Consider the following 25,613-nt stretch of genomic DNA (forward strand, 5'->3'; position numbering starts at 1 on the left):
GCATGTTCCAGAGATTCGGCTGCATCATCAATTTTCCCAAATCAAATTTAATTCCATCTCAGAGGATGGTATTTTGGGGTTTTCTATTCAATACCCAGTGTCAGTGTTTATTTTGCAGGCAAAGATTCATGATCTTCAAACCAGTATGAGGATCATTTTACAGATGCCTAATATCTCAGTCCTCAAGGCTATGCAGTCATTGGGAAAAATGGTGGCTTCAGATGGGGGTCTCCAGACATAGATCTAATCGCTTCTCATCTCAACAGTAAACTTGCAACGTACGGATTTCGGTCCTGGGATCTTCAGGCATTCCTGGTGGATGCCATGACAGCACCTTGGGTGTCCCGGCTGGGATACATTATTCCTCCTCTGGTAATGTTTACACTGCTGTCATTGGTACGCATTTCTTCGGAACATGTTGGCAGACGTTCCGTATTGTCTGCCCCTGCATCCAGATCTGATACTTCAGGGTCCATGCCGTCACCCCGCTTTGCCTTGTTTTTGGCTTTGACGGCATGGTTCTTGAATCCAACATTTTGAGGGCCAAAGGGTTTTCAGAATCTGTTGTAAAAACCTTGATACAGGCTCGCAAAACAGTCACTTCCCAGATTTATCATTGGGTATGGAAGAGAGATATTTGTTGGTGTGAACGACACAAGTTTAAAACGAAAGGGTTCCGAGTGTCTCGTCTTTTGTCCTTTCTGCAGGATGGTTTGGTTAAGGCTCTTAGATTGTCCTCCCTTAGGGACAAATTTCCGCCCTGTTGATCCTGTTTCAAGGAGATTGGCCACCATTCCTGAAGTTCAAACCTTCTTGCAGGGGGTTCTTGGCATACAGCCTTCTTATGTCCCGCCAGTTCCTCCTTGGGACTTGAATTTAGTTTTGGAGGCTCTTCAAAAGGCACCTTTTGAGCAATTAGAATTACGATACCTCACTTTGAAGGTTGTTTTTCTTTTGCCCATTGCCTCGGCCAGAAGAGTATCTTAGGTAGCTGCTCTTTCTTGTAAATCTAATTTTTCATGAGGATAGGGTGGTGCTACGCACTAAACTTTCCTTGCTCCCGAAAGTGGTCTCCGCCTTCAACATTAACCAGGATATTGTCCATCCAGCCTTTCGCCAGGCTTTAGTGACTAGTGAAGCTTCTTCCTTAGCACTGTTGGATGTGGTACGTGCGTAACGCATTTACTTGGAGCGCATTACGTCTTTGAGGCATACAGATTCTTTGTTGGTGTTGATTGATGCACCAAATAGAGGCAGGCATATTTCACACTTCTGCCATTTGGCAGGCATATTTGTCTTCAAATGTGACGGTTCCGGCTTCAATTCGGGCCCACTCGACTTGTGCTGTCAGGACTTCTTGGGATGTGCGGCATGATGCCTTGGTAGAGCAGCTATGCAAAGCAGCTACCTGGTCACCCTTACACACATTTACAAAATGTTACCGCTTCCATACATTTGGAGCAAGAGACGCCAGTGTTGGGCGAAAAATTTTTGAGCGTCCGATTCTGACGCTCCCCCCCTTAAATTGGCTTGTTTTGACTTCCGGTTCTCGCCCTATGGAGTGAGGAAGCACCAGCACTCACCAGCTGATTATGTTACCTCCGCCTCACAGCCGAGATCACAGCCAGCCAGACAGGAGAAATGGCACGCTGTGGACAACATGGCACCAGACGTGGGAGGAGATTCAGCAACCCCAGCGTCCAAGAAGCCTGTTACAGAGATGGCCACTGTTTCCCCACAGGAATGCCGCCCACCTGATTCCCCTGTCACATACGGGGAATTAGTTGAGGCCATTAAGTCTACTATGGCCCCTCTCCTGGCTCAAGCAGTCACAAATCTAATACACCAGATTTAAAAGCTGTCACAGAGAGTGACACACTGAAAACCAAGTAGGGGCAGCGCTGCATGATATGGATGGACTGAAACGCTCTGTTAAAGACCTCACTAATGATAGTTACCAGATTTGGAACAAATTAGATGACATAGATGATTGCGAAGAAATAACATCAGATTGGTGGGTCTCCCTGAGTCGGTTAAGGCAGTGGGGTGCCTCAGGTTGGTGGTCCAGCAAAAAATCTAATTCTTTATGCTCAATGCAATGTAAATATGTGCACAAACAGAAGCACAAACATGTCCACCACTATATAACCAAACCTAAGGATGACAGGTAAGCACACTTCACAAACATTTTTTTATGAATTTCTCAATAACAAACGTTTGGCTTAGGGGTGCCGTGAAAACAGTGCTGATACTCTAGGGCGCCGTGATTCAAAAAAGTTTGGGAACCACTGGGTTAAGGGACTGTCCTTTGGCACACTTTGTGTACAACACTACCCTCCGTATTGGGGGATTGAACAAGAATGTCGTGATTTGGTTATTGAAAGGGTCCCAAGGGTTGGTACACCACCGACTCCAAACAAACCACGTCCACGGGTCACACTTTTCAGATGCCTACATTATCTCCACAAATTGGCATTCTGGTCAGCTTCTCGCCGTGTGAATCTGACATGGGAAGACCATAAACTTTTTTTTTATTATTTTTCAAGATTGCTCAGTGAAATTAACTAGGGCTTGTAAGGTCTTTTCACCTATTTGCTCCCAACTAGTCGCAGAGAGCCGCAAGTTTGGTTTGGTGTATCCAGCTCGTCTGCATATTTACGATGGTTCATCCCATAAAGATTTTTCCTCCCTTGCTGGATGCCACAGCATATTTAAAGGAACTCTATCAAGCAGCATCGGCTGACATCAGTGATCAACCCACAGGTTGAGACCCACTTTCTCTCCACGGGACAATAAAAAAAGAAATCAAGCAATGTAGCCTTTCGACGTGGTTTCTATCCAAGGTTGCTGAATTTGGTTTAATGTTTTAGTTTTCTCATATGATTTTGTCCTTCATGGAGGCTCTTGGTTTTCGTTAGTATGTCCTAAACGAGTGAGTGATGCAAGGGCCTTTTACCGTTCCCACTCTGGCTGGTAGATTTTTTCCCTCTTGATAATTTAGCTTTAGCTGTTTTACTACTAACCCTAATTCTCGGGAATCACAGTATTTCCTTACTATTTATAATTATTCCTTATTTGATGTATTCTTCAACAATATTTGCTGTGACGAAGGTCAATTTACACCTTCTGGTTGTGTTTGTCTTACCCTCCCTATTCCTTTCTGTACAACTTTTTCCCTACTCCTCCCCTTGACAAACTGTTTCATTATGATTATTTCGTCTAGCCTACACTATGGTTGCATTTTATACTGAGAAGTCTACTCTTACAATAGGATCCTGGAATATTGGAGACTTCAATTTTCCAGCTAAAAGGAGAATAATTCTTCTTTATCTCAATAAACAGAATATTGACTTGGCATTACTTCAGGAGACGCATTTACTTCCTGACGAGATTGCTAAGCTTAATATGCTAAATTGGCGGGTTCTAGGATCTAGTTAATTAAATTTGAGAAGATTTGTTATCCTGAGTAAATGTCATATCCCATTAGTAGTAATATCTACACACTCTGATCCCGAAGGCAGATATGTGATTATCTCAATTAAAATTAGGGGACACACTTATCTTTGCAATATTTATGCTCCGAACACTTACTCCAAAAGTTTTTTCCAAAAGCTTTTGGCACTTCTTATTCCCTTACTTTTAACCCCCTCTAATATTAAGAGGTGATTTTAATCTGATTTCCTCCAGATTGTTAGGTAAATCGCAGCAACCTAAACATCCTCCTTCTCTTCCAACATTAGGGGTCCCCTTGTTTGCTAAAAGGTTACAATCAGCGGATATCTAGAGGGCTCTACAGCCATGGCCAAAAAATTTGAGAATTAAACAAGTCATGGTTTTCACAAAGTCTGCTACTTCAGTTTTCATGATGGCAATTTGCATACACTCCAGAATGTCATGAAGAGTGATCAGATGAATTACAAGTAATTGCAAAGTCCCTCTTTGCCATGACAATGAACTTAATTCCAAAAACAGCATTTCCGCCCTGCCACAAAAAGACCAGCTGACATCATGTCCGTGATTCTCTCGTAAACACAGGTGAGAGTGTTGACGAGGACAAGGCTGGAGATCACTTTGTCATTCTGACTGAGTTAGAATAACAGACTGGAAGCTTTAAAAGGAGGGTGGAACTTGAAATCATTATTCTTCCTCTGTTAACCATGGTTACCTGCAAGGAAACACGTGCAATCATCATTGTTTTGCACAAAAAGGGCTTCACAGGCAAGGATATTGCTGCTAGTAAGATTGCACCAAAATCAACCATTTATCGGATCATCAAGAATTTCAAGGAGAGAGGTTCAATAGTTGTGAAGAAGGCTTTAGGGCGCCAAAGAACGTTCAGCAAGTGCCAGGACCGTCTCCTAAAGTTTATTCAGCTGCGAGATCGAGGCACCACCAGTACAGAGCTTGCTCAGGAATGGCAGCAGGCAGGTGTGAGTGCATCTTCACGCACAGTGAGGCGAAGACTTTTGGAGGATGGCCTAGTGACATGAAGTGCAGCAAAGAAGCTACTTCTCTCCAGGAAAAACATCAGGGACAGATTGATATTCTGCAAAAGGTACAGGGAATGGACTGCTGAGGACTGGGGTAAAGTTATTTTCTCTGATGAATCCCCTTTCAGATTGTTTGGGACATATGGAAAAACTCTTTCGGAGAAGGAAAGGTGAGCGTTACCATCATGTGTCATGCCAACATTAAAGCATCCTGAGACCATTCATGTGTGGGCTTGCTTCTCAGCCAAGGGAGTGGGCTCACTAACAATTTTGCCTAAGAACACAGCCATGAATAAAGAATGGTACCAAGACATCCTCCAAGAGCAACTTCTCCCAACCATCCAAGAACCGTTTGGTGACGAGCAATGCCTTTTCCATCATGATGGAGTACCTTGCCATAAGGCAAAAGTGATTACTAAGTGGCTCGGAAAACAAAACATCAAAATTTTGGGTCCATGGCCAGGAAACTCCCCAGACCTTAATCCCATTGAGAACTTGTGGTCAATCCTTATGAGGCAGGTGGACAAACAAAAACCCACAAATTCTGACAAACTCCAAGCATTGATTAGGCAAGAATGGGCGGCCATCAGTAAGTATGTGGCCCAAAAGTTGATTGACAGCATGCCAGGGCGAATTGAGGTCTTGAAAAAGAAGGGTTAACACTGCAAATATTGACTCTTTGCATAAACTTAATGTAATTGTCAATAAAAGCCTTTGACACTTATTAAATGCTTGTAATTTTACTTCACTAAACCATAGTAACATCTGACAAAAAGGTCTAAAAACACTGAAGCAGCAAACTTTGTGAAAAAACAATATTTGTCATTCTCAAAACTTTTGGCCATGGCTGTACATCCTACTAAAAGAGAATATACTTTCCTACCTGCTGCACATAAAATACTCTCAAGAATAGATTACATATTTAGTCTCTCAGTTTCTGTTTCCAATATACAAGATTCTGAAATAGAACGAAAATCTAATTCTGACCATGCACTAATTTCGACTACTTTGTGTTACGGAGAATTCCAATTCACCTAGGATTTGGAAGTTTCCGTCATACCTAGCCGGATCAAATAAATTCAGACATAGATTAGAAGCATTCTGGGAGGAATATAAACACAATAATATATCTCATTTAGAGTCAGACCCAATTCTATTTTGGATGACTGCAAAATCTGTTCTTAGGGGAGACATCATCTCCTATGTCTCTTATGTGAATAATAAATATGCCAATCAATATTTGCAAGTACAGGCGTCCCTGACCGCAGCCTTACAGCAATTTAAATCTCATCCTCCTCCTTACAGTAAACAAACCTATCTCTCCGCCAAGATTTATTTTGTTCAGTTCATTGAACAAGTAGGAGAGAGATGCATGTTTTCGGTCAATTACCGCTTTCATAAATTTGGTAACAAAATGGGGAAGCTACTCAAACCTGCTTAATGATTCTTGTCCCCCAATGGTTACCCATCCTTTAAAAATGCCCCACGGTTCTCTCACTTCTACAAATGCTGAGACGGGAGGTTGAGATCTTTCTATACTGATCTCTACTCTGACACTAACCCTACCTCTGTAATAGATCCATCAATCTCATGGATTGATGAATCGTACATCGCACCTCCAGATCTTACTGCAGGTTCATTTGATCTGGGGTTGCGATGTGTGATCCAATGCACCGTGTGTGGGGACCGCCCGATAAATCGTCCGTCGGATCCCCCGTCGCGTCGCTAGGTGCATATCACACCGTGTATCGGCAGCTTATCTTGGGTCAGGCTGCGGTACTCCATAGATAACATCTGCATTAAGTAAAACAATTTGGGGAAGATGATACTTTTTAGTTTTTCCAAGCGAGATATCATATGTCTAAGGCAAATAATGACACGTTTCATTTGGAAATCAAAGAAACCTGCTATAGCCCTAAACCAATTTATGGTTTCTAGATGTACAGAAGGCATAGGAGTTCCTGATTATACCACTTACTCACTTTCAGTCTTTTTCAGATATGTTGTTGACTGGCTGCTGGATGGAGATGTATTTACAGATAAAAGACCAGATAGAGCTCTATTTTTCCCATATTCCCCGGGCGCACTTTTACACTCTAAACCTGCCGATATCCCTCCTCATATTCTCCAAAACCCTTTATTCCACGACACACATTATGCCTGGCTTGCTTTAAATCGGAAGTTTAAAAGAAATGATCTAACGTCTACTTGTATTCCTCTGTGGGGAAACCCTCCTTTCCCCCATCTCTATCTAACATACACTTTTGTACCTGGAGAGAGCAGCAATACATTTTAGTGTCACTAGGTGGCGCTGGATATACATATAGAAATTGATAATAGAAATATGATACTTAATCCTTTTTGGAGGAAATAAGTCTTTCCAACCACCACCACTCACAAGGTTTCAGGAATTCATGTCGATCCCCATATGACGTATATGGAGGGAAAACACACAACATACAAATTGCCTTAATGACAATATATCCAATAGTCCAATATAACAAGTTCTAAAAATATGTTGTTTAAAAAATAATGGTGTTTTCAGTCTGGATGTTGCAAAATTAGCGTACCCAGACTCACATGCCAACGTGTGGAAATAATCGTATCTAGGTATCTTTTATCCTTCCACCATATGATTTCCCGAACAAGATCCACTTGATAAATCAGAAAATAGCAGAAGCAGGTGAATATTGCTTTCCTTACTTACATTATGTGTAAGCTATAACTGCCCATAAAGGTTTCTTTATTGCTGCTTTGTATATTTAGGGCTGGGTGAATCCCTATTGTTTGTGTCAAAAAAGGGGGCTGCAGGTTTTGCGCACCAACCATATAGTCGTTTTTCTATTTTCTGAAGAGAGAGCGGTTTGTCAAACTCCTCAGAAGTCTTTGACCCTGGGGGTAGACTCTACCAATTCTCTGAGCTTCGAGATTTATGGCCTTCCTCATTCTCTTTTTTTATATGTTCTTACAGATACAACACTATTTAACATCCCTATCACCACCTAAGTCATCCAATTCAGAATCAGGAAATGATCCGATACAGGCTGTGCTCGCTCTTTGTGAATGGAACACATATCGCATTAAATACATTTACTCCCTATTTATATAAACTACTTCTAAGCCTAGTTGGGATAAACTACTATTACAGTGGTGGTGGAAAGGCATCCCATCCCTTTCTAATTCATCCCAAATACTCCCAACATTATGATGCAACCATCAGAAGACTTAACTCATCCCATCTTCAGGAAGTACATCTACGCTCGATTCAAAGGGCATATATCTCCCCGGCACAACATGCACGTTTCAATCCTACTCAATCTCGAGAATGTTGTCGCCACAGTCCTGCCTCCTTCTTTCATTGCATGTGGGAATGTAGGAAAATTTAGATATTTTTGGAATAAAGTCATAGCCTTCATTAATGATAGCTTTTCAGTTAGTGTTTCCAGACCCTTGAGTATGTTTGTGTGCTAATTTCTCTGGGTGGCTCTTAGGGCCTTCTCGAAGGCCTCTGATATCTATTGTTACTATGTTAATAGCTGTCTCAAAAAAAAAATTATTCAGATGCACTTGATTTCCTGTTCTTCCCCTTCACTTGCTGAGTGTAAACAGGAAAATGCTCCAGACTTTATATTTTGATAGAAAGTCAGCTCAGTTAAATCCCGAGAAGGGTATCATAGATTTTCACAAGAAATGGGGCCTTTTATATAGAGAAATTGGATCGCATCACTCAAACCCAAATTTTCAAAGTATTTGGAAAAACAGAAGGGTATTGATAGACCACTATTAGAGGAACCATAGCTCTGCTTATTTGAAAGAAGATGTCGTATGTTGTATAGGTCTAGACATTTTGAGAATTATGTATACAAATTTTCTTTTTACCAAACTTCTTTCCTCTTGTGTATCCCCATACCCTCCTTCTGTTGTTTTCTTCTCCCCCCCCCCCTCTTTTCTTTCTTTTTAAATAACTTCAATGCTTTATTGGTGGTGTTTAACCGTTTGTTCTGATAACATAGATTGTATTGAATTGATTACATGACTATGGACTCAAAAGTACTTATTGTCTACATACTACTTCTGTGTGGATGGATCATATACAATCTTTATTTCCCTCTAATAAAACAGATTTGACAACAAAAAAAAACTTGGCTTGCATTGGTAGATCCCAGAGGTAATGGCATCCCCGAGATGGATAATAAAGGAAATACGATTTTTACGCACAGTAAAATCTCTTCCTTGGAGTCCATCTGGGGAATGCTGGGATGCCTCCCTTGTTTGGTTTCATACTAATTACCTGTTGGTTTTCTGTTTTTCTCAGTTCCTCCGTGGTTTCGTCTCTGTCTTTGTTAAACATAGAGCGAGGTTCTAGTGGAAGGGCAGGGGCTTATATAGTCTTAATTAGCTAGTGCCCAACTCCACAGCTCTCTATACATAACCCAGAGGTAATGGCATCTACCAGATAGACTCCAAGGAAGAGATTTTACGTTGGGTAAAAATCTTATTTTTTGTTTATACAAAAAAAAAAAGTACTATCTTTATATAACAACACATGTTCATCATTTTGCTGCCCATGTGCATTCACCATGGGGTTTTTTCACATCCATTAAACATTTTGATTTTTTTTGTGGAAACCAAGAATATCATTGAACACACTTTTTATCACCGTAAACTAATAATTTTTTTTTTGTGATTTGTTTTTTTTTTTCAGGAACGAATTAAACTGATTAATGAGATGATTGTTGCTGCTGATGAGGTCATCTCTAGAATTGATCAGACTGCTCTTGCGGTTTTTATTGCCATGAAGACTGATTCAAGACCCGATGCAGCCACAATAAAAAAGTACCTAACCAGTAAATATTTTCTTTTTTGACCCTCTTAATATAGTTTTTGTGTACAGACTTTTCTGTATATTTGTAATTTGTATTCACATGATTAATAGTTTACTACTGTCCAACATATCCCAGAGACAGCTACCATTGACTTGGCAATACTTACAAATGCCACATCTTCCCAGGGCAGCATTGCTTTGTCCTATCATGTTCTCAAGAATTTCAAACTGTCAGGATCCAAGTTCACTGTTTCCAGGGGTGCTTTATATACCGCTCCATTATATAAAATTACTGGTTGTCTACAACTCCCCAATACTACTTTCCAGATCAAGCACTGATGCCACACATAGCCAGGCATTAGACTGCTGTGCCTGCTTTACATTTTGTATATTAAACCTGTTCAATTTCATTTTAACTTTGCAGCTGTAATTTAATTTTCAGTTAAAACGTCAACTCACAGCTGCTATCACCATGAACGTCTATCAGGCCTTTTTTTTTCCCCTAACCATTTATATGGATATAATCAACATTAATGAAGAACTCTGTATGGCCATATAATAGCACAAGGACACAGGCTGAGCATGTTTTATACAAGTCAGACAAATCCTAAGTGTCTTCTAATATCCCTAATAATTTACAGTATGGAGTAGTGTTATTCCTTAATACATAAGTTTTCCTAATGTACACTGATGAGCGATAACATCAGATCTTAATGTTTCTAATATTTATTACTGGAGTTTAGTACCAGTTACTGTGTATTACAAAATTACATATTTTAATTTTGTAAATTCTAAAACTAATGAACTAAATTGTGTTGAAGCCGTTACAATTTTTTTTCCATTTTCGTCTCTGCCTTTCCTGGGAATAATGACCTGTGTGCGCTCTTGTTGTGAAATGCTCAGTTTGTCTTTGCAATACACAGTGACATGGACAAGCAGAAGAACACACTGATTGATGCACTCTGTCGGAAAGGCTGTGGCCTGGCAGACAAAGTGCTCCACCTGCAGGCCAAGGATGGTGCTGCTGCCTGTGACACTGATGGAGGAGAAGATGACCTAGAGGTTACTTTGGAAGCATTAAATGATACTTATTGGGAAGTGACCAAGTGGGCTGACATAAATGATTCAAAGGTACATGCTGCGTTACTTAATCCAAATAAAGAAAATGCCAAGCTGCATTTTCTTTATTTAGATGTTATATAATGAGAAGTTCAATGCAGCATAACCGCTATCTGTGGTTTATTTACATTTTTAGCGAAAAGGCTAGGGGATAACCAATGTATTTATTGTTGCTTGATTAAACATACATTTCATGCTTCTAGTGAATAAGTTCCCTATATTAAAGGTTGCACTGTATTGATCATTTAAAACTACATAAAAAGAAGTTAGCGAAAACTTCTTGAACTATTGATTTCTGATGAAATGAACATTACATGAGGTTATGTATTCTAAAACAAGGTTACAGGCTACATACACCAAGCAATACTCTATTCCGATAAGTGAAAGGAAAAAGTAGACCTACAGGAAAAGCAAATAGAAAAATGGTCTTGGTACATGTTGTTGCTGCTCATTTCCTTTGTTCTAAAAACAGATCTGATTACTCAGAAGATCCTGGACATCTCTTTCCCTCTTTGTGACATGATCCGAAGGTCTCCCAGTTTTGAAGCTCAGTAGGGTGTATTTATGAAAGCTGCTAACTGTAAAATAGGTGCTGTGACCCATATCAACAAATTTGGCTAATCGTTATTTCACCAGCATGGTTTAGAAAGCATACACAATCATGCCACTGTTTGCTTACAGTCATTTAGATTTTTATTTTCCCCTGTGCATCTGTGTTCATATACAATCAGGTCCATAAATATTGGGACATTTATAGAATTTTCAGATTTAGGCCTCTATTCACCACCACAATGGTTTTGAAATGGTACAAACAAGATGTGCTTTAACTGCAGACTTTCAGATTTAATTTGAGGGTAATTACATCCAAATCGGGTGAACGGTGTAGGAATTACAACAGTTTCAATATGTGCCTCTCACTTTTTAAGGGGCCAAAAGTAATGGGACTATCAACTCAAAAGCTATTTCATGGACAGCTGTGGACTATTCCCTCATTATTTCATTAGCAATTAAGCAGGTAAAAGGGTCTGGAGTTGATTCTAGGTGTGACATTTGCATTTGGAATCAGTTGCTGTCAACTCTCAATATGAGATCCAAAGAGCTGTCACTATCAGTGAATGCAAGCCATCATTAGGCTGAAAAATCAAAACAAACCCATCAGAGAGATAGCAAAAACATTAGGTGTGACCAAATCAACTGTTTGGAACATTCTTAAAAAGAAAGAACGCACCAGAGAGCTCAGCAACACCAAAAGACCCGGAAGACCACGGAAAACAACTGTGGTGGATGACAGAAGAATTATTTCCCTGGTGAAGAAAAACCCCTTCATAACAGTTGGCCAAATCAAGAATACTCTCCAGGAGGTAGATGTATATGTGTCAAAGTCAACAATCAAGAGAAGACTTCACAAGAGTGAATATAGAGGGTTCACCACAAGATGCAAACCATTGGTGAGCCACAAAAACAGGAAGACCAGATTAGAGTTTGCCAAACAACATCTAAAAAAGCCATTACAGTTCTGGAACAACATCCTATTGACAGATGAGACAAATATCAACTTGTACCAGAGTGATGGGAAGAGAAGAGAAGGAAAGGAACTGCTCATGATCCAAAACATACCACCTCATCAGTGAAGCATGGTGGTGGTAGTGTCATGGCGTGGGCATGTATGGCTGCCAATGGAACTGGTTCCCTGGTCCGATTGAGCATGCATTTTACTTGATGAAGACAAAACTGAAGGGAAAATGCCCCAAGAACAAGCAGGAACTGAAGACATTTGCAGTAGAGGCCTGGCAGAGCATCACCAGGGATGAAACCCAGCGTCTGGTGATGTCTATGCGTTCCAGACTTCAGGCTGTAATTGTCTGCAAAGGATTTGCAACAAAGTATTAAAAAGTGAATGTTAGATTTAGGATTGTTTAGTTTGTCCCATTACTTTTGGCCCCTTAAAAAGTGGGTGGCACATATAGAAACCGTTGTAATTCCTATACCGCTCATCTGATTTGGATGTAATTACCCTCAAATTAAATCTGAAAGTCTCCAGTTAAATCACATCTTGTTTGTTTCATTTCAAAGCCATTGTGGTGGTGAATAGAGGCCAAAATCTGAAAATTCTGTCAATGTCCCAATATTTATGGACCTGACTGTATGTCCCCAATATCAAGAAACAGCACTCTATACACCAATGCAATCCATTGCACACTCGTACATTGGGTCTACAAAAGTAATTATTTTGTGCTTATTCACAGTCCTCTTTAAGTAGATCAGTGCATGCTATTATAGTATGAACATCATTCTGTTTAGCTGAGAATATCTGATGTACACTGTAGTGTGTGGAATGTATTTGCTTGATGCACTAAGCTATTTTGCAGGAAAATGTAAGATTATCTGTTATGGACCTAACATGCCTCGAATGTTGAGATATGTGGTTCTAGAATAGCTGGGGATGTAATAGATGACTATATTGGTTCTAAATATATATATATATTTTTTTAACAGGGCAATTTTTCTGAATATTTGCATAATTTAAATTTGCAATCCTTTCGCTACGGATGACCTGTGCATTATGCTTAATTCCATTATGTGTGCATACAATCCTACACAACTCTTCTTATTTGTTTTCTTTTTTTTTGTTACCATCTACTGTAGGTCTTGCCATTTGTCTACAAGCATGCCTTAGCAAATAAATTACACGGGAGAGGGATTAAATCTGCAACAAAGCTAGTAGAGGAAAAACCAACTAAAGAAAACTGGAAGAACTGTGTCCAGGTGAGTGCAATCTGTATTTATTATTGGCGTAGGTGTTCTCTTTGCTCTTCCCCTCAGCTACAGAACGCAGTTCAGGTTTTGTCACAAGTTCCTCCATCTATGGCTATTTTAGCACAGTGATCTTTTCACAGAGAACCCAATGCTATGTACAAACTAATCTGCACTTGTCATTCAGGCAAACGTTTGGGTGAGCTACATCTTAGCACCACTGTGTTGGTATGATCTTGCATGTGTTTTGTAGCCCAATTGCATACATTTAGGGATTAAATTATTTCTAATTGAAACAACAAAAAGTGCCAACACCTCTCTGATATGGTCATCTAGGGATCTTTTACAGTAAAATACACTATCTGGCTTTTTATAGCACAAATACATTTTGTAATATGGATCTTGTCACTTAAAGTAGCACTGCGGTAAAATTTTTATTTTTATTTAAATCCTGCCAAGCTGAGTGAGCAAACATGTGGGCAAGTTATTTATCACAGAGTTGGAGAGGTGTAAACTCAATACCTGAAAATGCAGCATTCTGAAAAATCGGATCTCCTTTTATATCACTTTAGTAGAAAATACAGCACTCCAAAAATCTGTTTGATACTAGCCTTCATAAATTGTTCTCGTTCCTTTTATTTATATACTGTACATGCACAAACATCTGTGTATTTTGCTGTGGTTTGATTTAATAATATCTTTAAATATTTATATTGTTTTCTGTTTTACCCAGCTGATGAAATTGCTTGGATGGACCCACTGTGCGTCTTTTACAGAAAACTGGATCCCAATCATGTATCCGCCAGATTATAGCAGTTTTTAATGTGTCACCTGTAATCAAGGTGTTTTATACAAAGGTCTTATAACTGGGAATATTTACAGCTGTGTATGATGTTTTTTTTCTAATGCATGTTATTTGTTCTTGAACAGCAATTGTTAATCTGTGTATTTCGCTGCCAACACACCCACCCGCAACATAGATTGTGTTATTTGGATGGGTTAGGATTATTGCATGTCTAGTTGGTTATTTTTACTGAAAGTGCTAGATTTTACATTTAACATACTTTTAACATTTTATGTTGAGGTTATTAACGCCTTAATCATGATATATGTCACATTTTATTTATTGGGTGGAAAAGAAACCCGTTTTGTGCTATTTGCCTAGACATTGGTGGCAGCCACTGTTGTGTTTTTTTCTTTTCTTTAAAATACCGGCACCTTTTTTCTAGTATCATTTTAATTCTTAAAACTAGTTCTGGTATCTGTAAGAAATCAGTGAAGAATTATCCAGAGTTGTCACTTTAGGTGAGTACCGGTACCATTTTTCTGTGTACTCCTACCTCTTTGTATAGAAAAAATAGCATCGGTGGCGGCCATGTTGTGGACTGATTCAGAATTTATGGGAATACAACCTATACATTTATTAAGAACTAGTTATCTCATCTAAAGCACGAGGCTCCGCAATCATGAATGTTCCTGCAAGTTCGTAGGCTGCATTCTCATGAATATTTGTTCAACTGACAAAATTGCTACATGACCTGTGAGTAGGCAAGAGGCACACTTTATATACACACTGCTGTTTTCATTTACAACAAATGTACAGACTTCTAACATACATCAACTTTGTGCTAAAGGGACCTCCAAGTGTTTTGTTTTTGTCAGCAATGGAAAAGTGTCCACCTTGGTTAAGTCTTTTGCATTGTAACTGCTTCATATAGGGGGTAACAATGAATACCTTGCATAACATTATTTGTAGACATCAGAGGAGTTTATTCAGGCAGGAGCAAAAACCTGTATATGAATGAAGATATCAATACGTGCCAGGTATTTAATGTTCCTTATTCAGGGATATTGTAAAGCTATACATATGTTTATCAACAGAATTTTGTAAAATAAAACCAAAATCATGCACAGAACAAATGTTATAAACTCTTATCCAGATATTTCTTTTTTTTGTTTTTCTTTCGTTTTTCCTTTTTTTTTTTTTTTTTACAATTATAAAATGATTACGAAATCTCAACTGTTTCAGTGTTTTCTTTTTGGATAAAGAGAGATGACCACTAAACTTAAAATACAAGTTGACCCAAATAAAAGATTAAGAAATGTGTGTAATTTGTTTACAAAAAAAACCAAAACTTTTTATATATATTATATATATATATATATATATATATATATATATATATATCTGTGCTATCTGAGTCTCAGATGGCTTGTGCTCATTTGATTAGAGGAAATATGTAAAATTTCAAATAACAATACTTCCAATTTTTGCACTCATATATTTTTGTGAACATAATATATTGGATCAGCTTAACTCATTTTAGGTTTATTAGACCTTTAAACAGCAAACATCTGGTGAGAAATAGGATATACATTATAGTGTTATTATGCGTAATTGTGTTGGAGGGCTCGGTAAGACAGTACATTACATTTACATGGCAAAAGCTAAACATTTCTGTAATAGATGATAATATAATCGCATGTCCAGAAAGAAGACTTAAACAAAAATATCTACATTATTTACTACGTATATACTCATGTTTTAAGATTTTTCTTGATACTGTTGCTAACTTAAAATCAATTAACATACACTTTTGTGTATGAATATAAGGGTACTCAACATGCATCTTGCAGTTTTATTTACATTGCAGACCATGACCTTGGTTGTGTATAACAATCAACTTTACAAATACTGTAAGCTCAAAATACCTAATGCAAAGGTACCACTTAACATAGTTTCATTTTGTTGGATTTATCTTGCTGAGTAAAATGGAGATTGATGTAACAGGTAAAAAATTCAAAGAATAACAAAACAGTGTGTTATCCGCAGTCATATTGCTTGTTTACAATATTTTTGACAGTTCTTTTTTATGAAATTATTAAATTGATAATGGGGATGTAACAGCAGCCTAAACGTAAAAGATGGTGTAAACTGACAGGGCCAAATACTGAAAAGCTTCGCTTTCTGTGATGTCTCCGGCATTGTGCAATTAGTACAGTACATAGGAACATTTCTGCAATTTCTACATAATTTTATGAAAAATAAGCTCGATAAATAGGCCCCTTTATATAGTATTGATGATTGTGTGGTGGTGAGCAATTAGTTTTTTGTGTTTTGATTTAATTCGGGATCAGTCAAAGTTTTGTTGGTCTCATAGGTAAATCTGGATGGCTGCTTAACACAATTAGCATGTGCAACCTGATTTTGCATCTGGCTCCCACATTTATGTTTACTTTTAACAAATATTCTCAGATCTAGAAGGTTGGCAAGGAAGTCTTGTGGGTTTTTTGGGGGGGAGAAGGAGAATATTTTCTGTTACATAATTGACAGTAAGTAGTTACCCCTTTGATGCAAAAAAAAAAATGTTACTTTGAATTCGATTATTTTGTGACTTTAACAATAAAATGTCACTCAGAAGGACCCCTCCCTAAAAAAAAAAAAAAAAAAAAAAGCCCTAACTTACACAGATGCTGCTGAAAAAAAACAAAAACATTTTATTCTGTAGGGTTGTCTGACATCAAATTTACAGTTCAGCAAAAATTAAATGCACACCAGTGTGTTAGAAAAGTGTCCAAGCAGTAGCTTTAAAATGATTTGTTGAGAATTTGTTTTAACCAAAAGCCTCTTCCCCCTGCTGAGAAAACATCTAGATGATATTACTATGTGTGCGGTCTGTTCTTAGTGACCACTCTGCTATGCTGAAGTATCAACTAACTCAGATCATAAAGTAGAAAAACAAAACATTTTAGTTGTGCTAGAATCTGAGTAGAATCCTATCACATGGACGTGTTTAAAATGGCTTGTTATGTGTTCGGCCGCAAGAGGTGCTTGGTTAGGTTTCATAGTTCTGCGAAATCCAAGAGGTTGGTATCTCTCTTAAAGCCTCTACTCTTCCTTTTAATTATGTGACATCCAGAAAAAACATTCCCTTGTTTTTGGATGCAGGGAATTTATCTAGTGATCTTTTGTGAAAAGGTAGAGTTAAGAATAATTTTCTGGATTAGAAATGTAACAGCATGAGATTACAGAAGCTGAAATTCTGTTTTGATGAGTGTTGTCAAATTCAAATAAAAGTTCCAGGGAACGGTACAGTCTTTACTAAGAACTCAAGTCTGCAATTTATTTTTTCTTTACTATGCTAAAGAGATTAAAGTGCTCAGGGCAGTACAGCATGCACCTTCATATTTCCAATAGGCTATTTATAAATCCATCACAGACGGTGGCGGTACTCGCTAAAACGCTGCTGCTATATTGAGCCCTCACTATCAGTGACAGCTTGGGACAGGGGCGTTTCTAGAGAAGCCTCCCTCTCAGGCCAGCAGCGCACTGAGCGCAGCGCTGCCAGCGCCACACTTATAGACTCTGGGCACTAGAGTGTGCCCAGCCCCTATAGCGCATGCGCAGATCACTGGGAAAATGTCCACGACGGCCATTTTCACTGTACTGCGCATGTGCAAAACGTCGGGAAAATGGCAGCCATTTTTACAGCGCTGGCGCCGACGTGTACTTTGGGTAAGTATAATATTGGTGGAGGTGTGCGGGGCCCCTGCACCCATTATAAATACACCCTTGGCTTGGGACCATTTTTTGTGTCCATTTCTGGCTCTAAAATTACTATTTACAAGGTTGAAAACTGAAAGTTGTATATTTGTTTTGCAGTGCACTGCATGTAGTCCCTAGGTCAGTGTTTCTTAACCTCTGTCCTCAAGGCACACTAACAGGCCAGGTTTTAGTGATATCCATGCTTGAGCACAGACGGTTAAATCAAAATAACTGCAGTACTAATTAAGACACCTGTGTTCAAGTATGGCTAGCCTTAAAACCTGGACTGCTAGTGTGCCTTGAGGACCGTGATTGGTAACCCGTGCCCTAGGTAATCGGCACGGTCATGGGCCAGCTAAGGATAGGCATAGGAGACCAAAATTTAGGTTCAGACAATCAGAATCTAATAGTGGCCGTTCTGCCATTTTGACTAGGCCCAATTTGATAGAGTGCTGGAAAAAGCAGAGACAAACTGGTGTCTGGGTAACTTCTGTATGTCTCCCCTTTTTGATAAACAATAGATGCATTGTATACTGGTTTCTCACAACTATAACAAACATTTTATAAAATTATACATATTTGGTATGAGGCTTTAAAAAATAGTTAGGGTTGTCCTATTTTTGTTAGTGCAACCTTCGTCAGAATGACGCGAGTTCTCCTCTTTACCCCCCTATCTTTGCAACTGTTTTCTGTATACTACAATTAACATAACAAGTTTTGTGTGTTTGTATGCTGCCAGAAGGGAGCCCTGTTTGTACCCAAGAAAATAAAAATGCTAGAATTGAATAAAAAGTTATTTGGTGAAACCCAGTACTTCCCTAATGCATGAAAATGGATCTGGTCATTTAGGGGCTAAGTATATGTAACTATGAGCAACTGGAGTTAAAGTAAGTCTTATTTTAATGCTTTTATTAGGTGTTCAGCAATACAGATGGGTAAAAAGAAAAGACAGGAATGGGACGGGATGTATGGTTTCTAACAAATAACGCATACTTTTCATACAAGTCTTCAGTAATATATGAGGTGTTTATCTAGAAGTTGGGTATAAAGAATTTCAAGTTTATAGAGAAATTCTATCCAGACATTGCGCAGTCAGTGGACATCCTTCACTGTACTGGCCTCAAGAAGGACAATGTAATGTTGTTTTGCAAATACTATGGTTGTACATTTGGAATCTGTGGCATCCTGATAGTTGGTATCCCGACAGGGGTCGGGTAAGTATACTTTCCCTCCTCCCCCTAACTCTCCCTTCTAAACACACAGCTAAAATATGTGGACAAAAAGGAAGCACAGACCTGTCAACCACCACATAACTGACCCTAAGGGTGACATAGAAGCACAATTTACTTCATTTGCGTTTAGCCGAATTTCTCAATATTAAACTTTTGGCCCAGGGCTATCGTGGGAAAAATGCTGATACTCTAGGGCGCTGTGATTCGAAAAAGTTTGATAAACACTGATCTAATCTGTAATTGTAACTGCCCAGAGTGAGTGCTCTGTCTGCTACCTTGCAATCCTGATCCAAAGTAAGTGGTCAGGAGGAGCTAGCCAAAGTCCCTTGCAGTACAATGAGGTACTGCAATATGGCTACACACACCACAGAGAAGGAAGCAGTTCTAGATGCTACTGCTCTATATCAATTGGTGCCTAGTTGGAACTAACAATCGGTGTTTGTCTGGTAGCCAAGTAACACCAGTAGGAATTTTCAATAATGGAAGGATACTGATGGGAAGAGGAACCCAAAGACAATTCTGTAAACCACCTTATCCCCAGACAGGTTGGCATAGTAAGACCACCCTATCAAAAACTCATTTTGATCCACATTTTTCCTGCTCTGAAAAGGAAGTTTGGAAATGTCGTCCAGGTGAGGAAATTGGCACGCAATTTGCTGGCACATTCACAAGAATGACCAAAAAAATCATATGGTACATGTGTATGATAAACAAATCATAAATGAATCTTCTTGGGGATACACATACATGTCTTCAGTATATTCCTTATAAACAGTATCTACTTACATGAGTACCATATTTTTTTTATAAAGCATCACCATAATAATTCAATAGGATCAATATGCTGCAAAACATGAAAACAGACAAAAAGAAAATCCATCTGCCGAAATTACATAAAATCCGAAAGTAAACCAATGTTTTATATTCATCTGTACATTTTTATATCAGACCAATTTGGGAGGTTGCCATTAGCATTATTTAAGGATTATTTTAGGTGATTTTATCAGATCAAATTTATGGTAACACCAGCCTGCCAATCCTACTTACAAATGCAAAAATATATATATTTACTGGTTAATGCCCACCTGTAGTTGTAAGATAAATTATGCATTTTGCAGTGACAAAAGTGTAAGATCCACTGGCATAGTTTAGTCTAAAGTTTGATAGCTTTCTATAAAATGTTAAATTATTTCACCTGCGCACATTACTAGCAAAGTTACTTTATCACATTAATTAACACTAAGCAACTTTAATTTTTTTTATATGTTCTCTCATATTATTTTTTATTCTAATTAGTGACCATTGTGTATTAAATTATTCTTGATAAAAGTTGGTGTATAATCCACACATATTGGCCTCAATTAAAGAGTTTTAGAAAACATTCTGACAGAAAAATGTCCCGTTGTATAAACATCTAATCTTTCTTGTGTTTTGCTTTAAAGATTTTAACTTCCAATTGTGGAAACTCCGCTAGAAGTTCTACTTCAAATGTAGTGTTGAAATCTGACAAAAAATCTAAATCTGTACGAAATCTGAATTTATTGGCCCATATTAACTGTGTACCAGGCTGGCATAAGTGTTTCATAGTTTCCAGAAGTTTGTCCAGACATGTGTGGTAGTAAACTACATCAGCTGCAAGAATATAATCAAACTCTGGATAGGCTCTTGGGTAGTTTGTTTCAAGGTCTTGTCCCCAAACCAGTTCTCTCACTTCAGGAATATGCAGACAGCGCCCTCTTGTGTTTCTTGACAAATTATATCTCAGATTTCCAAGTGCATCAGGCAAATCTGTTGCTATGACTTGAGCTCCTGGAAGAGGAAATTGGTATCATACTGTACTGTATGAGTGTGAGTAGTGTGCGCCAGCAAAAACACTTGATTAAAAAGCTGTTAATTTATGTAATCTGTAGTCAGTTTAAGCACACCAAAAAGCAACTGAATCACAGACCTAAGATGCATGCAACAATTGATACCAGGCCTGTTCCAGAGCCGATTTCAAGAATTTTCTTGTGTCTCAAATCAAATTCATCTTGATTTTCATCCAGGAAGTAACATAATGCCTTTGCCTGTAATGGATGAGACAAAGTATATATTTTATACAGCAGAATTGCATAATTGGTGTTCTAAGCAAAATGTATAATGTTGGTATATTAGCAGGGAATAATACATTACCACATCTCCCAACATTGTAAAAAAGCAAAATAAGATCTGCCCACTGTCCTTCCAACATAGTTTCCAGTTCTGCACACTGGTTCCTTCCTGGATCCGCAAACCAAGGCAGTCGAACCAAAATCGGGACTAATGGGAGGTATGTATTTCTGTTATAATTAGAATTCCAAGTTAATTTTAATGTGATCTATTACCTATCAAACCAGATAGGCATGCTAGCATTGACACCTGTTAATATTTAAAGATCACCTAAACATACGTAGTAGACGTAGCCAGTTTTGCTGCAGCAGGGTAGTAACTATGATCCCTCCACAAGGGGACAATGTATTTAAATTCGTAAATTCTGGTTGAAAGTATTTCAGCAAATCACTGCACTAAAGGTGCCCATCCACTAGCAGATCAGGGAAAGATTGTACGATTACAACATCATAATCGTACCGTCGTTCCCCTAGGAGTTGCAGTGCCTATACTGAACGATTGATCGTTCAATGTAGGCACATCAATCATCACCGAACATGGCCAATTGTTATCGGCTGATTGGCCTGCACTTTCAGCCGATGATTGATGTCGGGAGCGCGCATTGCTGGTCCTTTCCGACATTTGGATGCACAATTTGCAGCCAATTACTGAGCGATTGCACGATTGCGATGTCGTAATTGTGCAATCATACAGTGTCATCGGCTAGTGGATGGGGCACCTTAAGAACTGAATCTTTGGCAGAATGTATGAAGAGAATGCAGCCGGAACAGCACTTGGGATACGAGGCTGTCAGCAAAAACCTAGTTCACTTTCACTGCTGCCTTATCGCAGCTTCAAAAGGCTTAAAGCAAGTCTCTGAATTGAAGGCAAATAAGATGTTCATATGTCATTCAAGAGGGGAAATAATTTTACACAGTGGGAATAGAGGCACTCAGTGGAGGAGGGTGGTACAAACATGTTCATAGCACAAGTAAAATACACCCTGTGCAAGAAAAGGAGTACCCAGATAGTCCTAAGGACACTCCAGGAGACTCTACAAGCTGCAAAGTGAGGGCCTGATTCAAAGCTGAACGCTCTGACCAGAGCGCTCGCTCTGAATCAGGGCCCTCCTACCTTTTTTTGGAGCCACCCACAGCTATAGCGAGCGTCCATGATGATGGTCGCGATGGTCTTGACCATCGCGACCATCGGGCTTGCGACGGAGACCCTGCAGGAGGGTCTCGCTGCCGCAAGCCCTGGAGTGATTTTGGCTCTATCAGAGCCAAAATCACTCCCACTGACATCACTAGTGATGTCAGTGGGGCCGGCTTCAGACGGTAGGCGTTCCCATGGGAACGCCTCCGTCTGGCAGGCACGCACCCGGCACGCCCACCAAAGGGGGCGTGCTGTCAATCAACATCGACAGCACGCCCCCTTTGGTGCGAGATCCGGAGCGACAGCTTGGCTGTCGCAGTCCGAGTATCGTGCATGCGCACGATGGAGCTCCCTCTGTCGTGCGCATGCGCAGTGGGGCAACATCGAACCCGTTTGCGAGCGTCCTTTGCTCGCGAATGGGTCTGAATGACCCCCTGAGTGCACAGAGCATCTTCATGGCTCTGCAAGTCAAAAGCATTTGCCATGGGCAGCGTTTAGTTATAAGTTTGGTTTGTTGGCCAAGTAACACTGTGTGCTTGATGAAAGACAGGGTGATATCATAAAGATCACCCTCTCCTGCTTTCTCCCCTCTGCACTGTGCTTTTAAGTAAATTACCATCTAACGCCATCATGGCATTGTCAAGCTCAGAGAAAAAAACAGTAATTAGGAGCTTGATACATTTTGAAAACATCACTGTTTACATACAGTAAGGTGCATACACACGGTCCGATATGTCAGATAAACGATTTGCAAACGATTGAATGATTTCAGCCTGTATTAAAAAGAATGGAAATTGTACAAAACTGACTGCAAACAGATTTCAGATATCGTTATATACGATCGTTCAATCGTTTGCAAAAATGTCTAAAACGACCAACGATGCGCGTGCCCGCTGGTCGTTTAGACATTTATCATTGGGCAAACATGCTGGACAACCTGACCATAACGTCAGGTTCAGCATGTTGCCAGATGATTGGTGAGTCTGCACTGAACGACTGCTCGTTCAGTGTAGGCTTATTGGAGACCTAGAAACGACAGCACGATTACAATGTCGTAATCGTGCTGTCGTTTCTATAGTCTGCAAGTGGATGGGCAGCATTATGCTGCCCATCCACTAAAAGACATAAAAACTACTGCATGATTATGACATTGTAATCGTGCAGTCGTTTGTCAGTCTGTGATGTGGCTACACTGAACGAGCAGTCGTTCAGTGTAGGAACATCAATCATCTGGCAACATGCTGAACCTGACGTTATGGTCAGGTTGTCCAGCATGTTTGCCCAATGATAAATGTCTAAACGACCAGCGGGCACGCGCATCGTTGGTCGTTTTAGACATTTTTCTTAACGATTTGCAAACGATTTATGAACGATATCGTTATCGTTCAATCGCTCAATTTAATAGTCTAGTGGATGGGCAGCTTTAAGCCTTTCATATATCACTGTGATCCTTAAATGTCTCAAAAAACATGTGAAAAGCATCGGTTCCAATTTTTTGCCAAAATGAGCTTGATACTGGACATAGGCCCCCATGTAGCAGGACTGTGTTATGTGACTGAGGATGTACAGTACAATGAATTTTCATGAGCTAGTCCAACATTTTTAGTCACACAAAAAACAAAACATTTTGTTTTGGAGACTCAGTTCTGCTTTAAAGATTATGGGGTCTATTTACTAAGCTTTGTTAGGAGATAAAGTGAATGGATGTAAGGTACCAGCCAATCAACTCCTTACTGCCACTTTTCAAACACAGCCTGTAACATGGCAGTTAGGAGCTGATTGGCTGGTACCTTACCTCCATTCACTTTATCTCCTAACATGGCTTAATAAATAGACCCCAATGTGCCTGAAGAAGAGGTGGACGCAGTTGTGATGATTTCGGATGCAGAACACAGTTGATGTCTTGTTTACAGAGATGTCCACCTCTGGTGTTTCACATTCGCTGCTTACATACAAAAGATGAAACATCGGTCCCACATCGAACATCTGAGTAACCCTATGCTGTCTCAGAAGGTCTGTGTCACCTCAGACGCCAGGGCCTCTCTAGCTGGGTATGATTTGACAGATGCTCACTAAGGTATGCCCATAAACTGTCCCGACACTGACTACCTGTCACTCACTTTCCGAATAAATCCTCTCTGCTTGTAGGCAGTCACATTATTATTCAGTGACTGATGATTTGCTGGTCATGTGAAAAGATGGGGCCTGTTTAGCCACTGCTAAGCTTATCCCTCCACTAATGGATCTTGGAAATAACACTGTGCCTCCACGGAACGGAGCATGGGTAAAGGCTGCAGGACTTGAAATGTAGAAATAAATTGGGTTTTATTTGAATTTGAAGTTCAAAACCACTTTAATTAATTGCAGTGTAACAAAGAAAGACAATGGGCCTGATTCAGAGCCGGACGCTCTGACCAGAGCGCTCGCTCTGAATCAGGGCCCTCCTCCATGAAAATGGAGCGGCCTCCTGGCCGCTCATATAGCTGTGGGTGACCACCCACAGCATATGCGAGCGGCCAAAAAGATGGTCGCGATGGTCTTGACCATCGCGACCATTGGACTTGCGACGGAGACCCTGCGGTAGGGTCTCCCTGCCACAAGCCCTGGAGTGATTTTGGCTCTATCAGAGCCAAAATCACTCCCACTGACATCACTAGTGATGTCAGTGGGGCCGGCTTCAGACGGTAGGCTTTCCCATGGGAACGCCTCTGTCTGGCAGGCACGCCCCCGGCACGCCCACCAAAGGGGGCGTGCTGTCAATCAACATTGACAGCATGCCCCCTTTGGTGCGAGACCCGGAGCGATGGAAAGCCCATCGCTCCCCGGGTCTTGTGCATGCGCACGACGGAGCTCCCTCCGTCGTGCGTATGCGCAGTGGGGAACATCGACCCGCTTGCGAGCGTACTGCTGCTCGCGAGCGGGTCTGAATGACCCCCAATGTGTCTGCCCTCCCCAGGATAAGATTACTAGCCAGGTGACCAAGGAAAAGAATTCCTTTCTGACCATTACTGCTCCAAAATCTAGGGCTGCTAGTTTTCCGTGCAATTGTTCTTCAGGAGAAACCAGGGGCCAGTATCCAGATGTCAATCCTCCACTGCTTGTAGTGAGTAACTAAATTGGAAACAGACTGAGGGGTCTATGTACTAAGCAGTGATAAGAGACAGAGTGAAAATTGATAAGTCTGTGATAAGGTGCCAGCCAGTCAGCTCCCAACTGTCATCTCACAGGCTGTGTTTGAAAAATGACAGTTGGGAGCTGATTGGCTGGCACCTTGTCACTTTTCACTCTGTCTCTTATCACTGCTTAGTACATAGACCCCTTGGTCAGCAAAGCAACCAGCATCCAAACACTCAGAACAAAGTTGG

The 25,613-nt window shown here is 40.0% G+C and overlaps 2 protein-coding genes across 4 annotated transcripts in view; one reads left to right on the forward strand and one right to left on the reverse strand.

Moving 5' to 3' along the window:
• TPP2 (tripeptidyl peptidase 2) overlaps nt 1–15,159 on the forward strand; it is a 133,389-nt gene extending 118,230 nt beyond the window's left edge. For 2 of the 3 annotated variants that reach the window (XM_088458211.1, XM_088458212.1), the window contains 4 exons: nt 9,196–9,326; nt 10,239–10,446; nt 13,081–13,200; nt 13,922–15,159. In XM_088458211.1, coding sequence (XP_088314337.1) covers nt 9,196–9,326; nt 10,239–10,446; nt 13,081–13,200; nt 13,922–14,011 — 549 coding nt within the window. In that variant the 3' untranslated portion in view covers nt 14,012–15,159. Of the gene's footprint in view, nt 1–9,195; nt 9,338–10,238; nt 10,447–13,080; nt 13,201–13,921 lie in introns of those variants that run through there. The other variant, XM_088458213.1, reaches the window with a different exon arrangement.
• Nucleotides 15,160–15,496: 337 nt separating this feature from the next.
• The window catches only part of LOC148538101 (methyltransferase-like protein 21E), a 31,220-nt gene continuing 21,103 nt past the window's right edge, over nt 15,497–25,613 (reverse strand). The window contains exons 3-4 of the mRNA XM_088458214.1: nt 20,915–21,032; nt 15,497–20,775 (exon numbers count right to left, since the gene is read on the reverse strand). Coding sequence (XP_088314340.1) covers nt 20,381–20,775; nt 20,915–21,032 — 513 coding nt within the window. The 3' untranslated portion in view covers nt 15,497–20,380. The remainder of the gene's footprint in view (nt 20,776–20,914; nt 21,033–25,613) is intronic.

The sequence above is a fragment of the Taudactylus pleione genome, unplaced genomic scaffold (genome assembly GCF_031769625.1).
Source record: "Taudactylus pleione unplaced genomic scaffold, aTauple2 ptg000041l, whole genome shotgun sequence".
In the NCBI taxonomy this organism is placed as follows: Eukaryota; Metazoa; Chordata; class Amphibia; order Anura; family Myobatrachidae; genus Taudactylus; species Taudactylus pleione.